We start from the raw sequence: 21,611 nt of genomic DNA on the forward strand, positions 1-21,611 counted from the left end.
TACCCCCACAGTAGGAGATGTCTAGTGATTAGTCTAGCTACCCCCACAGTAGGAGATGTCTAGTGATTAGTCTAGCGATTAGTCTAGCTACCCCCACAGTAGGAGATGTCTAGTGATTAGTCTAGCTACCCCCACAGTAGGAGATGTCTAGTGATTAGTCTAGCTACCCCCACAGTAGGAGTTGTCTAGTGATTAGTCTAGCTACCCCCACAGTAGGAGTTGTCTATTGATTAGTCTAGCTACCCCCACAGTAGGAGATGTCTAGTGATTAGTCTAGCTACCCCCACAGTAGGAGATGTCTAGTGATTAGTCTAGCGATTAGTCTAGCTACCCCCACAGTAGGAGTTGTCTAGTGATTAGTCTAGCTACCCCCACAGTAGATGTCTAGTGATTAGTCTAGCGATTAGTCTAGCTACCCCCACAGTAGGAGTTGTCTAGTGATTAGTCTAGCTACCCCCACAGTAGGAGTTGTCTAGTGATTAGTCTAGCTACCCCCACAGTAGGAGATGTCTAGTGATTAGTCTAGCTACCCCCACAGTAGGAGTTGTCTAGCGATTAGTCTAGCTACCCCCACAGTAGGAGTTGTCTAGTGATTAGTCTAGCTACCCCCACAGTAGATGTCTAGTGATTAGTCTAGCTACCCCCACAGTAGGAGATGTCTAGTGATTAGTCTAGCTACCCCCACAGTAGGAGTTGTCTAGTGATTAGTCTAGCTACCCCCACAGTAACACAGTAGGAGTTGTCTAGTGATTAGTCTAGCTACCCCCACAGTAGGAGTTGTCTAGTGATTAGTCTAGCTACCCTCACAGGAGTTGTCTAGTGATTAGTCTAGCTACCCCCACAGTAGGAGTTGTCTAGTGATTAGTCTAGCTACCCGCACAGTAACACAGTAGGAGTTATAGCTAACACGCACAAGGAGGGGTGTACATTAGTTGTCTAGTGATTTCTTAGTGCTACAGCCACACCAACACACAGCAGGAGTATATTCAGTCCTTCTCTAGTGATCATCTCCCTGTGTTCTTTGAACGAAGGTGGAGGTCAACGTGTCTGGAGTCTCTGTATCGACCAAGCCCCCCCCTTCATCTTCTCCTTATGTGGTTTAATAGGAGTCTGTCAACCATTTCTCTATCCCCCCTCATCGGGGCGGCAGGGTAGCCTAGAGGTTAGAGCGTTGCAAGTTCAAATCCCTGAGTTGACAAGGTACAAATCTGTCGTTCTGCCCCTGTGAACAAGGCAGTAAACCCACTGTTCCTAGGCCGTCATTGAAAATAAGAATTTGTTCTTAACTGACTTGCCTAGTTAAATAACGTTTTTTAAATTTTTAAAAATCTCCTCCCCCCTCATCTCTCCTCTGTCTATCCCCCCTCATCTCTCCTCTGTCTATCCCCCCTCATCTCTCTCTCTCTGTCCCCCCTGTCCCCCCCCCTCCCCTCTCTGTCCCTCCGCCCTCCCCTCTCTGTCCCCCTACCCCTCCACCCTCTCTATCCCCCCGCCGCTCCTCTGTCTATCCCCCTCATCTCTCCTCTGTCCCCCGCCCCTCCTCTCTCTCTATCCCCCGTCCCTCCCTCTCTCTCTATCCCCCGCCTTTTTCTGTCTCCCCGCGCCTCTCCTCTCTCTATCCCCCCGCCCCTCCTCTCTCTCTATCCCCCCGCCCCTCCTCTCTCTCTATCCCCCCGCCTCTCCTCTCTCTCTGTCCCCTCTCCTCTCTCTCTGTTCAGTCTGTTTAGTCCCAGTATGTGGGTCTGATCTCTCCCCACACCCCTGGGGTATGTGTTATGTCTCTGTCGTTCCAGAGCACCACTCCTAAAGCTTTGGCCTCACGCAACATCTCTTTAACCAGTGAGTATTACCATTTTAGCTTGTTACAGATTCTCACCTCAGTGAACACGGAATTTTATGTCTTTAATCTGTAATTGACCATCAAAAAGGGTTAAAGTTCCCCCTCACGTTATCACCGCCATACAATCTGTGATACTAACCTGTTGTTTCTCCCAGCAGGCAGTAAGACGTCTCCAGAGGGAGCAGGAGAGGCAGAGTCTGGGACCGCCGCGGGGAGGAAGAGGAGGTGGGGATCCTGCACGGCCGTCACCACCAAGAAACCCTCCATCAGCATCACCACAGACTCTCTAAAGGTACTGGAGGGACACGCATTCTGACCCTCCACTGACTTCTGGACAAACAGCAACACATTGAAGATGAATAAAAACACTACGTTTCACTTCGGAAAGAACATCAATTCAAAAGTTACATTCAAAGTGATTGTCCTTTTTTTGCTCCCATCAGTCTCTGATCCCAGACATCAAGACCAGTCAGGAGGCTGTGATGGATCTCCACCCAGACGACAGCCAGCTGTCTGGGGACGAGGACACCTCCACCACCAGGGAGGACCAGGGCCTGGACAAAGACCTTAAGATCAGACGCACCGTCACACAGGTGGGGAGTACATGCAGAAAGCCTCTGTGTCTCACTCAGGACGGAGGACGGTTCAGTGTCATCTCAACCACCATGCAATCTCTTCAATGATCACCTTAATTAATAGTAATTAGAGACATACTGGGAGACATCATGTAGATTTCAAATGGCTTGAGGTCACCCCCCCCCCACTGTGGTATTATTAGTATCGTCCTGCAATCCGCTGTAGTGATTAGTTTTCTCTCCTTTATTCGCAGGTGGTCCCAGGTGAAAGCCATGAGAATGGCCAGGGGGAACGAGAGGAGGAAGAGGAGGAAGAGGAGGAGAATAAACGGGAGCGTGAGAGGACACACAAAGAGAAGCGAAAGAACAGCTACTCAGAAGATGGCATGGTGTGTCAGTCCTCCACAACACACGACGCCAACGCCAAGAAAGGTAACAAACCACAGGGTTGAGGTCAATACCGTTTCAATTCAGAAAGTAAAACCAATTCCAATTTGACATTTTCCTCATTGAAAAGCACTGAGGAGAATTGGAATGTCAGTGTATTTCTGAATTGACTGGAATTGAAATGGATTTGACACCAACCCTGAATTACCACACAGCAGTGGTAATAAGGACATCTGGGATACAATTGTAGACCTGCACAAGGCTGGGATTGGCTACAGGACAATAGGCAAGCAACTTGGTGAGAAGGCAACAACTGTTGGCGGCAGGGTAGCCTAGTGGTTAGAGCGTTGGACTAGTAACCGAAAGGTTGCAAGTTCAAATCCCCGAGCTGACAAGGTACAAATCTGTCGTTCTGCCCCTGAACAGGCAGTTAACTTTAACCCTTTTTGATGGTCAATTACAGATTGAAGACATAAAATTCTGTGTTCACTGAGGTGAGAATCTGTAACTGTTCCTAGGCCGTCATTGAAAATAAGAATTTGTTCTTAACTGACTTGCCTAGTAAAATAAGGGTAAAAAAAAAAAAAATAGAAAATGGAAGAAGTTCAAGATGACGGTCAATCACCCTCGGTCTGGGGCTCCATGCAAGATCTCACCTCGTGGGGCATCAATGATCACGAGGAAGGTGAGGGATCAGCCCAGAACTACATGGCAGGACCTGGTCAATGACCTGAAGAGAGTTGGGACCACAGTCTCAAAGAAAACCATTAGTAACACACTATGCCGTCATGGATTAAAATCCTGCAGCTCACGCAAGGTCCCCCTGCTCAAGCCAGCGCATGTCCAGGCCCATCTGAAGTTTGCCGATGACCATCTGGATGATCCAAAGGAGGAATGGGAGAAGGTCATGTGGTCTGATGAGACAAAAATAGAGCTTTTTGGTCTAAACTCCACTCGCCGTGTTTGGAGGAAGAAGGATGAGTACAACCCCAAGAACACCATCCCAACCGTGAAGCATGGACATGGAAACATCATTCTTTGGGGATGCTTTTCTGCAAGGGGACAGGACGACTGCGCCGTATTGAGGGGAGGATCGATGGGGCCATGTATTGCGAGATCTTAGCCAACAACCTCCTTCCCTCAGTAAGAGCATTGAAGATGGGTCGTGGCTGGGTCTTCCAGCATGACAACGACCCAAAACACACAGCCAGGGCAACTAAGGAGTGGCTCCGTAAGAATAGAAAATCTTTGGAGGGAGCTGAAAGTCCGTATTGCCCAGCGACAGCCCCGAAACCTGAAGGATCTGGAGAAGGTCTGTATGGAGGAGTGTGCCAAAATCCCTGCTGTAGTGTGTGCAAACCTGGTCAAGAACTACAGGAAACGTATGATATGATCTCTGTAATTGCAAACAAAGGTTTCTGTACCAAATATTAAGTTCTGCTTTTCTGATGTATCAAATACTTATGTCATGCAATAAAATGCAAATTAATTACTTAAAAATCATACAATGTGATTTTCTGGATTTTTGTTTTAGATTCCGTCTCTCACAGTTGAAGTGTACCTATGGTAAAAATTACAGACCTCTACATGCTTTGTAAGTAGGGAAACCTGCAAAATCGGCAGTGTATCAAATACTTGTTATCCCCACTGTATACAGAAGTATGTGAACACCCCTTCAAATGAGTGGATTCGGCTATTTTAGCCACAGCCGTTGCTGACCGGTGTATAAAATTGAGCACACAGCCATGCAATCTCCATAGACACACATTGTCAGTAGAATGGCCTTGCTGAAGAGCTCAGTGACTTTCAACATAACACCGTCATAGGATGCCACCTTTCCAACAAATCAGTTAGTCAAATATCTGCCCTGCTAGAGCTGCCCCGGTCAACTGTAAGTGCTGTTATTGTGAAGTGGAAACGTCTAGGAGCAACAACGGCTCAGCCGCGAAGTGGTAGGCCTCACAAGCTCAAAGCGCATAGCAACACTCACTGCTGAGTTCCAAATTGCCTCTGGAAGCAACGTCAGCACTGTTCGTCGGGAGCTTAATGAAATGGGTTTCCGTGGCTGAGCAGCCGCACACAAGCCTAAGATCACCATGTGCAATGCCAAGCGTCAGCTGGAGTGGTGTAAAGCTCGCCGACATTGGACTCTGGAGCAGTGAAACACGTTTTCTGGAGAGATGATCACGCTTCACCATCTGGCAGTCCGCCGGACTAATCTGGGTTTGGCAGATACCAGGAGAACTTTACCAACTGTAAAGTTTGACGGAGGAAGAATAATGGTTTGGGGCCGTTTTTTATGGTTCGGGCTAGGCCCCTTAGTTCCAGTGAAGGGAAATCTTAACGCTACAGTATACAATGACATTCTAGACCATTCTGTGCTATCAACTTTGTGGCAACAGTTTGCTGAAGGCCATTTCCTGTTTCAGCATGACAATGCCCCCGTGCACAAAGCGAGGTCTATACAGAAATGGTTTTTTGATCGGTGTGGATGAACTTGACTGGCCTGCACAGAGCCCTGACCTCAAACCCATTGAACACCTTGAATTGGAACGCCGACTGCGAGCCAGGCCTAATCGCCCAACATCACTAATGCTCTGGTGGCTGAATGGAAGCAGGTTCCCACTCCAACATCTTAGTGGAAATCCTTCCCAGAAGAGTGGAGGCTGTTATAGCAGCAAAGGAGGGACCAACTCCATAATAATGCCCATGATTTTAGAATGAGATGTTTGACGAGCAGGTGTCCACATACTTTTTGTCATGTTTGTCATGTGGTGTTTTTTTCCCCTTTTCATTTTGCTCTATCTTTTCCTTCCTCTCGTTCTGTCCCTCAGTCACTCCCAGTGATACTCTGGTGCGTCGCTCCATCAGTCAGCAGAAGTCTGGTGTGTCTGTTACCATCGACGATCCAGTCCGCACAGACAAACTGCCCTCTCCGCCCAGAGGCAAAGTCTCCAACATCGTCCACGTCTGTAACCTGGTGCGACCTTTCACCCTGGGCCAGCTGAAGGAGCTGCTGAATAGGACAGGCTCTGTGGTGGAGGAGGGCTTTTGGATCGACAAGATCAAATCTCACTGCTACGTCACTGTGAGTGGCTCTCTCTCTCACCCGGGCTCTCTCGCTCTCTCCCTCAGCCGGGCTCTCTCGCTCTCTCTCTCACCTGGTCTCTCTCTCTCACCCGGTCTCTCTCTCTCACCCGGGCTCTCTCTCTCACCCGGGCTCTCTCTCTCACCCGGGCTCTCTCTCTCACCCGGGCTCTCTCTCTCACCCGGGCTCTCTCTCTCACCCGGGCTCTCTCTCTCACCCGGGCTCTCTCTCTCACCCGGGCTCTCTCTCTCACCTGGTCTCTCTCTCTCTCAGACCAGTTATTATTGTCTTGTCTGAGAATCAAGTCTTGTCAGATCATTTATTCCCAAATGACTTAATTGAGCCCTGATGGCTTTGGAAGTCCACACCACACCATTGTTTCTCAAAGAATTGTCCATTGTTTGTTGACCTGTCTCCCCCCCCAGTACTCCAGCACAGAGGAGGCTGTGGCCACACGAGCTGCTTTGCACAGGGTGAAGTGGCCCCAGAGCAACCCTAAGGTCCTCAGTGTGGACTTCTGTGAGCAGAACGAGGTAATTCTACTCTACCCTCTCGCACCAACAGGGAACAACCAGATGGTACTAGTAAACACAGGATCCCAGGAATAGCCCTGATGGGGATCATTATAAAGTAGCTTGGGAAAGACATGGCTGGCACTTCACTTAGGACTAAAGGAATATAGCCCAACAAAATGAATACCTCGGTTTATGGTGTGTAGATCATGTGTATAAAGAGAGTAAATCATATATTTTAACACACATTCAACCAAACCCTTCCTCTCTTATCCATCCAAGAAAGTGTTAAGTGATGCAACACTGCTGTCCATGTAGAAATGAACCTCTGCTCTCTTCCCCCCTATTTTCCTCTAATTCATCCTTTCTTCCCCTGGTTCTCTCCCTTCTCTAGCTGGACTTTCACAGAGGTCTGCTGACCGTGGACCCCAGAGAGGAGCACCGGCCCCAGCCTGCCGTGGGTCCTGGAGGTCCCAAAGTCCGACCGGGGGGGCTGCCCCCTCTGATGCCTGAACGGGACGGGCGCGGGGCTGTCGGAGGGGTGCGGGACCAGTGGGCGGAGAGAGAGAGGGAGATGGAACGCCGGGAGAGGACCAGGGCGGAACGCGAGTGGGACCGGGACAAGGTGCGAGACTTCGGAGGCAAACCAGGAGAGGAGAGGGAGAGAGGGAGGAGATCTCGCTCCCTGGATAGAGAGAGGAGGCGAAAGGAGAGGGAAGGGAAGGAGAAGAAGACCGACAAAAAGGGTGAGAGAAGAGAGGAGTTTGATGCCTTGCAGGAGCTCCTGCTGTCTGATAGCACATTAAAACAGACATTTGAAAGTCTGTATTTTTACTACATCATGCTAGTGAACACCTCGTAATGTCCTAGCTGTGTTCGTAGCCTATAGATATGATGCTCAGACGCTCACTCTCTTCCCCCGTCCTCCATTTTGAGCTGTTCCAACAGATGAACCTCCTGTCAAACTACTAGACGACCTCTTCAATAAGACTAAAGCAGCTCCCTGTATATACTGGCTTCCCCTCACTGAGGAACAGGTTTGAGACACACACACTCAGTCATAATGCAACAACTTGATAGGTGTGTGTGTGTGTTGTCATTAATTACCTTTGTTGGTATCTCCAGGCAAACCAGAGGGGGAAGGAACGGGAAGAGCGACAGAAAGAACGAGAGAGGAGGCGGAAAGAACAGCAGGAGGAGGAGGACAAGAAGCGAGAGGAGGAGAAGAAGGAGAGAATGAAAAGTAGAGAGGAGGGAGGCGCTGCGGTCAGCACTGGAGTTGGGAGTGTCCGGGGATCTGAGGGAGACAGGGACAGAGAGGGGGAGCGAGGGAGGGACAGAGAGGGGGAGCGAGGGAGGGACGGGGACAAGAGGAAGGACATTGGTGGTTTCAAACCCAAAGGTCCCGATATTAAACCCTTGTCGGGGTTCCGACACTCCCGTAGCCGTAGCAACCTCCGAGACAGACGCCGCTGAGCGGGGTCACAGTGACGGAGAGACGGAGGCAGGGACGGGGAAATGAAGGATGCAATCATGTCCCCCTCCTTTCACCTTAAAACACTTCCATTATCTCCATGGTAATAGTCTGTTCCTCCTTACTAGTCAACTGTCCTTTAGGCCAGGGAGACTCCAGTTTAGAAAAGCCCTCACATTTACACGTATAAACTACCTGGTCACATGTTGATTGTTAGTGAAGTGAAACTGGCTGCCTCCTAAATGGTACCCTGTCTCCTGTATGCAGACCCTCGTTGACAGTATTGTCCTATGTAGGGAATGGATATGGTGCAATTTCAGACATTCTCTCTTCCTCCGTCGTCTGTCTGTCTGCCCACGTATTGGGTGTATGTGGGTCTTCCTCATAAGAAGCAGTTGAGAGGCCTATGCTGAGCTCTGTAAATAGTCCTACATTTTAACCAGAGATGGAAACAAAGGGTGGGGGTTTGGCTCCCTCTAGCTTATGTGAGTGGCACTCTTGAGGCTTGGAACGAAGTAATCATCCGTTTAAAAATAGCAGACCAGCCTACAAACAATTTTACTATTCCAAAATCCTCTGAAGTAATTTTTTTCTACTACCCGTACCAAGGCCCTTTGTAGGGTCATGTGAAGGTTATATTTTCTCCTTTTGATGTTTTATGATGAATCTTGTTCATCTCAGCCTTGGATGGGTGTTCTAGTGTGTGCTGGTCTGATATCCCTCTCCACACAATAAGGTTACAGCCAGTGATGTCATTACACTGAAATCACACTACGAAACTTGTCAGATGGGTAGGGACATTTGTGTGGGTTGGGGGATTGATTTCATAGACACACACTTGGCATGCATACTGTCATGGGTGGTTTGGGTGGGGAGGGGAACCAAAAGCACTGAGAGAATCCTTGTGGCACTGGAATGACATAACTGTCCCATTTGTCTTTCTCCAGTCATTCGTCATTGGATGAGAGTGAAACTTATCTACCGTTTTAATACGAATTTTATGATTTTAGTTTGAAACTTTTGTTTGTCTCCTGTAAGTGCTGAATGTACAAATTAAAATATATGCAAAGTTAAGTGTTAGTCCATTCTTTATCACATGGTCTTTGTCAGGCAGCACTGTTGAGTCAACCATGGATTATTTGTCAGATTAGCTCATGTATTTTCCCTGTGTAGTATACGTGTAAGCATGCTATCCTGAATACTATGTTTGAGTGCCACCTAGACAAATTGTAACTGCAATAGAAAAGACCACTTAGTCAAACACACAAAAAGGAAAATATTTATTAATTACAACAGATACAGGAATGTTTGTTTTTTTACTTTTACAAGAAACACTTAAATCTCTTAAGGTAAACATGTCCAATTTTAAGTGCAAATTGTTTGCTAGTGATAGATACATTTTTAAAAAACGGGTTAAGCAGATCGATAAATCCCTTCTATGGCCTTGAAGCCAGTGTCACTGTGTTTTTTCATTGTTCCCCTCTAATCAGGAACTGATTTAGACCTGGGACACCAGGTGGGTGCAATTAATTATCAGGTAGAACAGAAAACCAGGGTCCAGACCTCGTAGGGTAAGAGTTGAATACCTCTGGTCTATAAGCAAACAGTCGACATGGTCAGGAAATAATAAGAAAGCAGTAGTTTTGTATTCCTAGCCTGGCTCCAGATCTGTAAAATAATGGCTTGCCAATGACCATAGGTGTTGGCAAGAAAGCACAAACTGATCTGGGAACAGGCTATATTCTCCCTATGAGAATGTTACGGTACAGTGATCGTAGAACAGCAGGACTTCTGTCGCACCTGGGTGCTGTTCAGTAGCCACTAAATGGACAAATGCTCCAGGAGGTACTATCTGTACTTGTCCAATAAAATGCTGGCTTTCATTTTCTGTTGCAAAACGTTCTGATACAGTGTGCCCTAATGAACTTGGCCCATGTCACAGACAGGTGTTCAAACTCTGGACCATACAGTAAATTCACCTGCTCTGTGTTGAAAGCCTTTACCAGCATTTTTGTGTAAGAGCTGGTCTGAGTAGAATTTTAAAAGTAAATGAAATGAAAAGTAAACAGCAACCCATATGATCTGGGTGTGCAGCAGTGAGAAAGGGTGGCGGAAAGAAGGAATGTTGAAAGGGTATGAATGTTTGCTGCATAGTTTCTTCCTCAGTTCGTGCTGTGAGGGGGAATGTTATGCGAGGCGCACACCTGCATCATGTGACATGAGTGACAGAGGAGATGAGAGTCCAGAGGGAAGCACTGGGAACCCGGCTGATCCGAGAGCTGCTTCCCACAATCCTGAGGAATCAAACGGACACAGAGAGAACATTACATCTGATTCGAGTTCAGGTTGAATGCTTATTAAAATAAATACAGTACAAGCAGTGAGTCACTTCTTCATTTATGGTCCTGGCGACTTGCAGGGTTTTGTTTCCGCCCAGTACTAACACACCTGATTCAACCAATGATGCCCCTTGATTACTGTGGTTGAACCATGTGTGTTAGTGCTGGGTAGGAACAAATGCCTGCTCAGCCTGATTTAAGGATCCGGGTACAGACCGACCACATTACATAGTTGTTAGCTGCTATTATTAGATGAAGGCCATCCTAACCTCACAGTGGTAGCACTCAAAGTGATAATCTTTGTTCATAGACACCACCCTGAGTATCTCCTCGCTGTCCTGTAACCCAAAACAGCAGCAGTGAGATTAGTCAGTGCATTACAATCACGTAGCGGTATGAAGTTGGTCAGAGCGGCATTGAGTTATGTCTCGATATAGTTTAACACACACAGAGCAAAGGAAACACAATGAGACTCACCTCAGCGGGTAAGATGGGTTGTAAACAGGCAGCACATTTAGGAGCGAACGTTCTACAGGACAACAAGAGTTCCAATATTAGAATATAACTACATATAGCCCTAGTAATGGACAACGTTCTACAGGACAACAAGAGTTCCAATATTAGAATATAACTACATATAGCCCTAGTAATGGACAACGTTCTACAGGACAACAAGAGTTCCAATATTAGAATATAACTACATATAGCCCTAGTAATGTAGTGCCCTAGTAATGGACAACGTTCTACAGGACAACAAGAGTTCCAATATTAGAATATAACTACATATAGCCCTAGTAATGTAGTGCCCTAGTAATGTAGTGCCCTAGTAATGTAGTGCCCTAGTAATGGACAACGTTCTACAGGACAACAAGAGTTCCAATATTAGAATATAACTACATATAGCCCTAGTAATGTAGTGCCCTAGTAATGGACAACGTTCTACAGGACAACAAGAGTTCCAATATTAGAATATAACTACATATAGCCCTAGTAATGTAGTGCCCTAGTAATGTAGTGCCGTAGTAATGTAGTGCCCTAGTAATGTAGTGCCCTAGTAATGTAGTGCCCTTGTAATGGACAACGTTCTACAGGACAACAAGAGTTCCAATATTAGAATATAACTACATATAGCCCTAGTAATGTAGTGCCCTAGTAATGTAGTGCCCTAGTAATGGACAACGTTCTACAGGACAACAAGAGTTCCAATATTAGAATATAACTACATATAGCCCTAGTAATGTAGTGCCCTAGTAATGTAGTGCCCTAGTAATGTAGTGCCCTAGTAATGTACAAACTGGTCAACTGAATTGTATTCTCTGACCCTAAAAAGCTTGACAATTAATTAGTCTACTCTGTAGTATATCAAAGCCTCATCAGTCTGGCCTACTGGAGTATATCAAAGCCCCAGTCTGGCCTACTGGAACACCCCGTCTGTAGTATATCAAAGCCTCAGTCTGGCCTACTGGACACCCCGTCTGTAGTATATCAAAGCCCCAGTCTGGCCTACTGGAACACCCCGTCTGTAGTATATCAAAGCCTCAGTCTGGCCTACTGGACACCCCGTCTGTAGTATATCAAAGCCCCAGTCTGGCCTACTGGACACCCCGTCTGTAGTATATCAAAGCCCCAGTCTGGCCTACTGGAACACCCCGTCTGTAGTATATCAAAGCCCCAGTCTGGCCTACTGGACACCCCGTCTGTAGTATATCAAAGCCCCAGTCTGGCCTACTGGAACACCCCGTCTGTAGTATATCAAAGCCCCAGTCTGGCCTACTGGAACACCCCGTCTGTAGTATATCAAAGCCCCAGTCTGGCCTACTGGACACCCCGTCTGTAGTATATCAAAGCCCCAGTCTGGCCTACTGGACACCCCGTCTGTAGTATATCAAAGCCCCAGTCTGGCCTACTGGACACCCCGTCTGTAGTATATCAAAGCCCCAGTCTGGCCTACTGGAACACCCCGTCTGTAGTATATCAAAGCCCCAGTCTGGCCTACTGGACACCCCGTCTGTAGTATATCAAAGCCCCAGTCTGGCCTACTGGAACACCCCGTCTGTAGTATATCAAAGCCCCAGTCTGGCCTACTGGAACAGCCCCAGTCTGCCTACTGGTATATCAAAGCCCCAGTCTGGCCTACTGGACACCCCGTCTGTAGTATATCAAAGCCCCAGTCTGGCCTACTGGAACACCCCGTCTGTAGTATATCAAAGCCCCAGTCTGGCCTACTGAACACCCCGTCTGTAGTATATCAAAGCCCCAGTCTGGCCTACTGGACACCCCGTCTGTAGTATATCAAAGCCCCAGTCTGGCCTACTGGACACCCCGTCTGTAGTATATCAAAGCCCCAGTCTGGCCTACTGGAACACCCCGTCTGTAGTATATCAAAGCCCCAGTCTGGCCTACTGGACACCCCGTCTGTAGTATATCAAAGCCTCAGTCTGGCCTACTGGACACCCCGTCTCACCTGTTGTAGTCGGAGACACAGTAGATGTTGCTGAGGTGGTCGACAGTGAAGGAGACTCCGTCCAGGGCTTTGGAACACACCACACAGCGGAAACAGCCAGGGTGGTAGGAGTTCCCCATTGCCTGCAGGATCTGCTGGACAAACAGGACCACACAGTAGATAAGGGAAGGTCCCTTGACATTAACATAAATTCAATTTAACGCACACACATTTAGATTCACAAATGAAACATTGGACATACAAGGACCCCCCAAAACCATTTAAACACACACACACACACCTGTTCCAGGATAAGGTGGCCACACACACTGCATTTCTCTGCTGCAGCCTGGAAGCCTGAGAACTGAGTATGGAGAGACGAGAGAACATGGTTTTACATCATACCATAGAAAGCACCAGGGTTGGGGTCAATTCAGAAAGTAAACCAAATTCCAATTCCACATGCTCCTAATCGAAAAGCATTGAAGAGAATTGGAATGTCAGTGTACTTCCTTAATTGACCCCAACCCTGAAGAGCAATATGTAAAACTCCAGTAAGGAATTGATAAAAAATGTAAGGCACTGATGTCTATGAATTCTCTCTTTATGTAGTGTTGTGTATTTTGTTGTGATGTGTGTTTTGTCCTATATTTTTAATCCCAGCCCCCGTCCCCGCAGGAGGCCTTTTGCCTTTTGGTAGGCCGTCACTGTAAATAAGAGTTTGTTCTCAACTGCCTAGTTAAAGGTTATATTTAAAAAGACACAAACAATGCCACTGAGTGAGATAAAGACCTCGACCTCTTACCATGTAATCCTCTTTACAGTACACAGAGCCATTGACGTTGTAGAAGTCCTTGTTTCTCAGGGTGCGACCTGGGACAGATGGACAGACAATCCCAGGACAGTCACGCTAAATTGATAGAGCTGTTTTCCTGACTATAAACTGCATATAGTGTATTGACGCAGTGTGTGTGTTCAACTCACCACAGGACACACAGGTGAAGCAGCGTGTGTGATAGAGGCTGTCCAGAGCCTGGCAAGCATTATCCGAGCCATACACACCTTTCCTACACTTCACACATGTACCTGCAACACAATCAACAACCATTACTGAACAAGACATGAGCCCAGATTCCTTCCGGGTGAGGTCACTTCATCAAGAACATGTCTTGGTCTGCCGAGTCAAACAGCACAAGCCAAAGTCAACAACAAAAAATGCCTGGTACTTTTTCCTGGTCAGGTACATTTGACAAACCTAACTACTTAGAACATATCATTAGGCCTTTTAGATCATAATGAATAAGATTACATGGACAGAGGGAACCTGATCCTAGATCAGCACTCCTACTCCGAGATGATTTGTGAATACAGGCCCAGGACTACGAATGGATCAGAAAACCAGTCAGTATCTGGTGTGACCACCATTTTCCTCATGCACTAGGGAACCATTTACTTTGCATAGAGTTGATTGTGCAAACCCAGTTTAATTAGCTGCCCGGGTGGCTGGTCTCAAGACGATCTCACAGGCGAAGATGCCAGATGCGGAGGTCCTGGGCTGGTGTGGTTACATGTGGTCTGTGGTTGTGAGGTCAGTTGGACGTACTGCCAAATTATCTAAAACAACGTTGCAGGCGGCTTATGGCAGAGAAATGAACATTCAATCCTCTGAAAATAGCTCCGGTGGACATTCCTGCAGTCAGCATGCCAATTGCAAGCTCCCTCAAGACTTGAGCCATCTGTGGCATTGTGTGAAAAAACTGCACATTTTAGAGTGGCCTTTCATTGTCCTCAGCACAAGATGCACCTGTGTCGTGCTGTTTAATCAGCTTCTTGATATTCCACACCCGTTAGGTGTATCAATTATCTTGGAAAAGGAGAAATGCTCACTAACAGGAATGAAAACATAATATGTGCACAACATTTTAGAGAAATAAGCTTTTTGTGCATATGGAAAATGTCTGTTATCTTTTATTTCAGCTCATGAAACCAAAACGTTACATGTTGCTTTATACACTGCTCAAAAAAATAAAGGGAACACTTAAACAACACAATGTAACTCCAAGTCAATCACACTTCTGTGAAATCCAACTGTCCACTTAGGAAGCAACACTGATTGACAATAAATTTCACATGCTGTTGTGCAAATGGAATAGACAAGAAGTTAGCAAGACACCCCCAATAAAGGAGTGGTTCTGCAGGTGATAACCACAGACCACTTCTCAATTCCTATGCTTCCTGGCTGATGTTTTGGTCACTTTTGAATGCTGGCGGTGCTTTCACTCTAGTGGTAGCATGAGACGGAGTCTACAACCCACACAAGTGGCTCAGGTAGTGCAGCTCATCCAGGATGGCACATCAATGCGAGCTGTGGCAAGAAGGTTTGCTGTGTCTGTCAGCGTAGTGTCCAGAGCATGGAGGCGCTACCAGGAGACAGGCAGTACATCAGGAGACGTGGAGGAGGTCGTAGGAGGGCAACAACCCAGCAGCAGGACCGCTACCTCCACCTTTGTGCAAGGAGGATCAGGAGGAGCACTGCCAGAGCCCTGCAAAATGACCTCCAGCAGGCCACAAATGTGCATGTGTCTGCTCAAACGGTCAGAAACAGACTCCATGAGGGTGGTACGAGGGCCCGACGTCCACAGGTGGGGGTTGAGCTTACAGCCCAACATCGTGCAGGACGTTTGGCATTTGCCAGAGAACACCAAGATTGGCAAATTTGCCACTGGCGCCCTGTGCTCTTCACCGATGAAAGCAGGTTCACACTGAGCACATGTGACAGACGTGACAGTCTGGAGACGCCGTGGAGAACGTTCTGCTGCCTGCAACATCCTCCAGCATGACCGGTTTGGCGGTGGGTCAGTCATGGTGGGGTGGCATTTCTTTGGCGGCCGTACAGCCCTCCATGTGCTCGGCAGAGGTAGCCTGACTGCCATTAGGTACCGAGATGAGATCCTCAGACCCCTTGTGAGACCATATGCTGGTGCGGTTGTCCCTGGGTTCCTCCTAATGCAAGACAATGCTAGACCTCATGTGGCTGGAGTGTGTCAGCAGTTCCTGCAAGAGGAAGGCATTGATGCTATGGACTGGCCCGCCCGTTCCCCAGACCTGAATCCAATTGAGCACATCTGGGACATCATGTCTCGCTCCATCCACCAACGCCACGTTGCACCACAGACTGTCCAGGAGTTGGCGGATGATTTAGTCCAGGTCTGGGAGGAGATCCCTCAGGAGACCATCCGCCACCTCATCAGTAGCATGCCCAGGCGTTGGAGGGAGGTCATACAGGCACGTGGAGGCCACACACTCTACTGAGCCTCATTTTGACTTGTTTTAAGGACATTACATCAAAGTTGGATCAGCCTGTAGTGTGGTTTTCCACTTTAATTTTGAGTGTGACTCCAAATCCAGACCTCCATGGGTTGATAAATTTGATTTCCATTGATAATTTTTGTGTGATTTTGTTGTCAGCACATTCAACTATGTAAAGAAAAAAGTATTTAATAAGAATATTTCATTCATTCAGATCTAGGATGTGTTATTTTAGTGTTCCCTTTATTTTTTTGAGCAGTGTACTTTTGTTTCAGTATATACCTGAACTTCTCTGCCGATTGTCCATGGAGTTGGTCCTTCAGTGGGTCGAAATTTGAGGCAAAATATCCACAGGAAAGTAGTATTAAACAGACTTCAAAACGCAGGTCTCCGTGTGTGGCATTTACATGGACAAGACGTACATGCACGTGATGCATACATATTAACCACAGTCTTGCAGGTGTTTACATGGTTTTGCACATGTGCCAGGTAAATTAAATTTCAATGGCAGTACAGGAACTCTAAAAAGTCAGGTATATTATACTTTCCTGTGGTTATTTTGTCCCACTGAAGGACCAACTGCACTGACAACTGGTAGAGTAAGTTCAACTGGTATTTTATTCCAACATTCAAAGTTGTTGCAGTGCTTCGTTTCAGACTGTATCCAAGAAATTGATCACTAACCAGCTTTCCATCCAACCTTTCTATGCGAGTCCAGTACATGTCTGATAAAAAATGTAACGACAGGTGTGATGGAAACAGCCAAAGATTGACCAAACAAAATACACTAGACAAGGTTGGATCTTTTTGTGTCTGTACAATGAATGGCGGTGGAAACACCTTTATGGGCAAATATTGATATAATAACCGTCATATCAAAGTAAACTTGGGAGTCACGCAGTGACATGTTGTGTGGTCCTCCCACTACGACTCAGGGAACAAGTTTATTAGACTACAGATGAAATAAGTTGAACTTCACAAGGTGACGAACTTGATCCTCCCTTCCAATAAATATGGAGGGTCTCTCATTCTGGTGCCTAGTTAAATAAAATAACGATTCTGGTTCCATGATGAGCGATACTGCCGTTTGACTAATAACAATCATCTAGTTTTTGTCCATAATAATCTCATCATGTAGGTAGCCTACCCTCACTGCATCTGCCAGCTGTTGGCTAGATCACATGCGCATAACACATTGTGACAAAACCATCAGTGGAGTTGAAAATGCAATGGAAACCCATTTAACTCGTTTTCTTGGGTACATGGGAATTTAACTGCAAAAGTTATTTTTATGTGCACTACGTCATATCAGACTCAATTATCCGCAACAAGTCAATTTGATGGAAACATATCTGGTGGGAAAATGTGCACATTGTTTTTATGCAGATTTTAGAATATTCACATTAAATCTGTCGGCAACTGAACGGAAACCTAGCTAGTCTGACTTATTAGGTAACTCCTGGTCCTACTAAAACCACGGTATTTTCACAGCCTCTGTCTGAGCTCCTGTAAAGAGCCTCAGTAGTGTTAACAGCTCTGAGCCTAGCCAAGTTGACACAGTTCCCATCCCCCGAGGGCTCACATACCTGGGCAGAAGAAAAACAGGCTGCAGCACACCGCCCCTGCACACGCCAAGGCAGGGTAACACAAACCAGCACACGCATGACTCACGCCCTACAGACACACCCAGGGCCGGCTTACACATGCCCTTGGGCCCCCAACCCCCCCAAAAAACTGATTGCTTATGACGTGTTCATATGCTACGACAAAATGTGTAGAATTGCATGAAATTTGCTTTAAAACAGATTTTTCTTTCAGCCTCATCACTAAATGTGTAGAATAGCATTATAAAACTGCTAGTTTTTCTCTGCAGGAAGTTATATTTTTTAAAGAAACTATAAGCTATAATAATTATATTTTGGGGGGCCCTGGAAATAGGTGCCTCAAATGGGGTAGTCCGGCCCTGCACACACCCACTATATTATTATGGCCTGGAGTCACTCCGAACACCCTGCCACACAATACACACACACATCCTGCCACACTACACACATACGCAAGACATATACACACAGTGCTGGTCCAAAGCTGTAATCTTCTCTATGACTCATACTAATGGTCAGTGCTGTGTTCATCACTAACATATCATTTGTGTCTGAACTACAGCTGAGCTAAGGTTTGCAGTTCAGTGTATGCATAGCTACCTTTCATCAGCCCTCTATGTGCAACGTCTTGGTCTGTGCTTAACCCAGCCTAAAACTGTTCTATACCAAAAGAGTCTCTTGGAGAATGTGATTCAGTGCTCTAAGTTGTGGCTGAGTGACTTTGTTGCACAGAGACTCTTTGGTGCGTGTATAAATGCATGTCAGCTATGATAATTCCTCCTCATTTGTTTTTCTCTGCGTCTCTCTTCTCCTTTCTGTCTGATGTGCCCAGCCTAGCAGCTCTACTTGTCTGGATAGGCCTCTGACTTAGCTAGCTCCCTGAGGGCCAAACGTTTCTCTTTCCCTTTGCTTGTGTGATAGCTAGGCCGCCCTACAAGTTCATGCAGGTCTCGAGACACGATCCATCCAATTTTCTCTCTTTCATCTATCAAAATCTGACTATCCATCTATTCACCCATCCAATCCTTCCATAAAAAATGTAAAAAGACATGCACGCGACACTAACAAAACAAAGTGATAAAGATGACAGCGATGAAGAGGTTTGATGATCTCACCAAAGAACTCTTGGCGATTCTCGGACGACGGCTCCCTTCCTGTTCCCGGCTCCTCCTGGGCTTTGATTGGTCTGGAAGCCGTAGCCGTATTGATGAGTGTTGCCAGCTTGGCGAGGGCATTGATTGGAGGATTGACCTGTTCTTTGAGCATCAGCCCACCCATGTGTAGCCCCTCACCCTCCAGCGCTGCATCTCTTAGCAACAGGCGTGTCAGCTCCTCCTGGTAGTGAGTACCCGGGAGGTCAGAGTAGCGCGTCCGCTCCCCGGCAGCACCCATGCCAGTCTCCTCTCCTCGGGCTGCCCCTGCTCCCTTCTCATCCCACCACTCGGGCCCAGCCCGGTAACAGGCAGCCGCCGGGCTCCCCAACGCAGGTGGGTAGGAGTGCCGGCCATCCTGAACCCCTGCTCCTCCAGGTGAGAAGACCCCGTCCAGGTAGTCCTGCCAGCCTCCAGCCCCAGAGGGCGTCCCGGCCCTGCTTGAGACTGTGTATCCCTGTCCGCTGGTGGAGCCCCCTGTGTGCAGGGAGAACTGCAGCTGCTGTGCCATGGTGGAGGAGGCTGAGTAGCGCGTGTCATAGCCCAGGCTGATTCCACTGGTGCGGTTGCTGCTACAGCGGCTGCCCATAGGGCTCCCTCCCCCTCCACCGCTGGCTGTACTGGAGGCAAAGCTGGACCTGGGACTGACCAGCACTGACTCCTGTAGGCTGAAGGAGGAGCAGGGGCTCAGTGCTGGGCCTGGGGGGAAGAAGAACCCTCCTCCTCCACCCATCTCAGAGGGCCGGTGTGGGGAGTGAGAGAGCGAGGCCGGTCTGGTGCTCTCCCAGAGTTCCCCTCCCGTGCTCAGCCTCTTGTAGAACATCGCCTCCTGCAGGGAGAGGCGTTTGTGACGCTCAGGCTCGGGAGGGCAGTGTGGCTCAGCCATGGCCCCACTGCGGGGAGCAGAGCCATAACCCGAGGAGGGGACGGGGTAAGCCGGAGGGGGGCCAGAGGAGTGGGACAGAGGAGGCTGGGAGAGGAGCTGCTGGCGTCGGACCAGCTGCTGGAGCTCCAGAGAGTAGCGGCGCTGGTTCAGAGAGGCCTTGGACCCAGCTGGATCACAGTCCCCCAGGCCTGACTCACGCCTCATCTGGATGTCAACGCCCTCCCCCAGGTAGCAGGAGGCACGCTGCTGGGTCGACCGGCGCCGTAGGGGGGCGAGAGTCGAGGGGGAGTAGGGTTGATGTTCGCAGTCAGTAGGTTGGGGGATGATGGAGGTTGAGAGGTGCTGGGTAGAGGAGACTCTTTCACCCAATCCCTTCCCGCTACTAGCCAGCCCACACGCCTCCGTTGAAGTTGGAGAGGTGAGAGAGAACTGACCAGGTCTTGAAGGTGAGGAAGTGGCAGTGTTCAGGCTTGGTGGTAGTCCACTACTGTTGTTCCCATTGCTGTTGCTGTTGTTGACCAACTCATTTTTCTTTTTAGAACTGGCAAATTTCACACTTCCTGAGTCAGTCAGTTTCAACTTCTCCAATAACTTAGTTCCAAGTCGGTCCATCGTAATGTCTAACCTGGTCGTCTAAAACTCTGAATAATCAAGTAAAAAGAAATGCTGTTAATAAACCACTATGGTATAAGTTAACGTTCTCAATAAATACAGCGTGTGAGTTGGAAACAAATTAAGTCTCAAGTATGTCTACAGTACAGTTGAACTACAGTAGTTGAATGACAGAGACCCTGCAATATATATGCAAAAACCAACAAATAAGCCCCAAATGAGAACAACCAACAGACAGACAGACATATAGGCTATATGTACACAGACAATAAATAAAAACAGACGTTAAATAAGACGATTAAGACATTTTGGGAGGATCACATAACGACGTAATCATGTTTGAACAACGGTGTTCACAGTCATCTTGTCTTGGCTGTGGAGACTACAGGCAGACAGGTAGATGGTAACGCATGTGAATCCATCGAGTTAGAAGTGGAATACTTCTAATGTTGGAAATAAAAACAAAGAAATAGGGCTAATTAGGACAGGTTCAATAAGTTGAAGTTGTTGGTCTCGTATGATTCTAGGTGGCTCCACACCTGCATTAGTGTGAACGAATGGTCCTTTACATTAGGCTAGACTTGTTGCCTAGCGGTCACGTAAAGACGAGTTGCGTTTCTGCTATGTGTTGTTTCGCACGCAGCTGGCACCAGTATAACTTTTCTACTCTTGTTTGTGAGATATATTCCCCGTTATAATGTTTTTTAAAGGCAAATGTAGTCCAGTGTGTGAAGTTATCCTTTCTTCAGGATGTTCCAGAGCAAAAGCTTTTTTGAAAAATCACTCGTCGCGCTCGTGGGGTCCAGTGGAAGGAGGAAAATAAGTCCGTTTTTGTAGTAAATGTTGCTTGTCTAAACTTTTCTATTGACTTTTTTATGACATGAAAACGATATTGAAAAGGGAGAAGAAAAAAAAAACAGATGATCAAAAAGCGGACTGAAAGAAAACATAAACCATTCGATGTTTCGAGAATGCGTTATGCTATCATTCCCGTTTTTTTAATTATTTTACTCCAAAAATTCAGCGAACACATTTGAGAACAGGACGCATGGTGCCGTTAACTCTACTGACCATTGCCAAACCATGTTCACAGGAGAAAAAAAAGTATACAATTAATCCACTCCGTGAATGTATCACATAGCTCCACCAACTTGGTTTCTTTCTTCCCCAAAATGCCTTACCTCCCCCTCTCGTTCCTTTATCAGCCACTGGCTCGTTGCTTTTCATTAACGCCGGAACACCTTTCTGACAGCAATCGCGGATGGATAACATCCCACCACATCTCGTAATTCATACGCAGTCCACTAGTTTGGGGAGACACCAAAAGACATCAACTGTATTTTTCTTAATTATGAACTGTAAAACGAATTAGAGGGTATACTTTTTATTCA

The 21,611-nt window shown here is 47.2% G+C and overlaps 2 protein-coding genes across 6 annotated transcripts in view; one reads left to right on the top strand and one right to left on the bottom strand.

The window, feature by feature from the left end:
- acin1b (apoptotic chromatin condensation inducer 1b) overlaps nucleotides 1-8,950 on the top strand; it is a 31,436-nt gene extending 22,486 nt beyond the window's left edge. The window contains exons 8-16 of one of the 4 annotated variants that reach the window (XM_065025408.1): nucleotides 1,794-1,839; nucleotides 1,996-2,132; nucleotides 2,284-2,433; nucleotides 2,670-2,847; nucleotides 5,637-5,890; nucleotides 6,316-6,423; nucleotides 6,797-7,148; nucleotides 7,351-7,439; nucleotides 7,528-8,950. In XM_065025408.1, coding sequence (XP_064881480.1) covers nucleotides 1,794-1,839; nucleotides 1,996-2,132; nucleotides 2,284-2,433; nucleotides 2,670-2,847; nucleotides 5,637-5,890; nucleotides 6,316-6,423; nucleotides 6,797-7,148; nucleotides 7,351-7,439; nucleotides 7,528-7,878 — 1,665 coding nt within the window. In that variant the 3' untranslated portion in view covers nucleotides 7,879-8,950. Of the gene's footprint in view, nucleotides 1-1,793; nucleotides 1,840-1,995; nucleotides 2,133-2,283; nucleotides 2,434-2,669; nucleotides 2,848-5,636; nucleotides 5,891-6,315; nucleotides 6,424-6,796; nucleotides 7,149-7,338; nucleotides 7,440-7,527 lie in introns of all 4 variants that reach the window. The other 3 variants (XM_065025407.1, XM_065025409.1, XM_065025410.1) reach the window with 3 other exon arrangements.
- Nucleotides 8,951-9,139: 189 nt separating this feature from the next.
- LOC115137975 (LIM domain-containing protein ajuba-like) lies at nucleotides 9,140-21,394 on the bottom strand. Of its 2 annotated transcripts, none has more exons than XM_029674335.2 (8): nucleotides 18,687-21,394; nucleotides 13,643-13,744; nucleotides 13,464-13,531; nucleotides 12,960-13,022; nucleotides 12,680-12,810; nucleotides 10,693-10,744; nucleotides 10,485-10,553; nucleotides 9,140-10,170 (listed from the first exon to the last, which is right to left on the bottom strand). In XM_029674335.2, the coding sequence occupies exons 1-8, from the start codon at nucleotides 20,218-20,220 to the stop codon at nucleotides 10,039-10,041; spliced, it is 2,151 nt and encodes a 716-aa protein (XP_029530195.1). In that variant the 5' UTR covers nucleotides 20,221-21,394; the 3' UTR covers nucleotides 9,140-10,038. The 2 variants fall into 2 exon arrangements, with proteins under 2 accessions (XP_029530195.1, XP_029530194.1); XM_029674334.2 differs by having other exon boundaries at nucleotides 12,680-12,813.
- Nucleotides 21,395-21,611: the final 217 nt, after the last annotated feature.

This window comes from Oncorhynchus nerka, linkage group LG12 (assembly GCF_034236695.1).
Source record: "Oncorhynchus nerka isolate Pitt River linkage group LG12, Oner_Uvic_2.0, whole genome shotgun sequence".
In the NCBI taxonomy this organism is placed as follows: Eukaryota; Metazoa; Chordata; class Actinopteri; order Salmoniformes; family Salmonidae; genus Oncorhynchus; species Oncorhynchus nerka.

Excerpts from the sequence above, each read along its gene's own strand:
- LOC115137975 (XM_029674334.2), bottom strand. The coding sequence starts at position 20,220 with ATGGACCGACTTGGAACTAAGTTATTGGAGAAGTTGAAACTGACTGAC. Across the intron at positions 13,745-18,686 it reads GAATCGCCAAGAGTTCTTTG|GTACATGTGTGAAGTGTAGG; the intron begins GTGAGATCATCA and ends ATTGTGTTGCAG. Across the intron at positions 12,814-12,959 it reads GCCACCTTATCCTGGAACAG|CAGATCCTGCAGGCAATGGG; the intron begins GTGTGTGTGTGT and ends CTGTTTGTCCAG.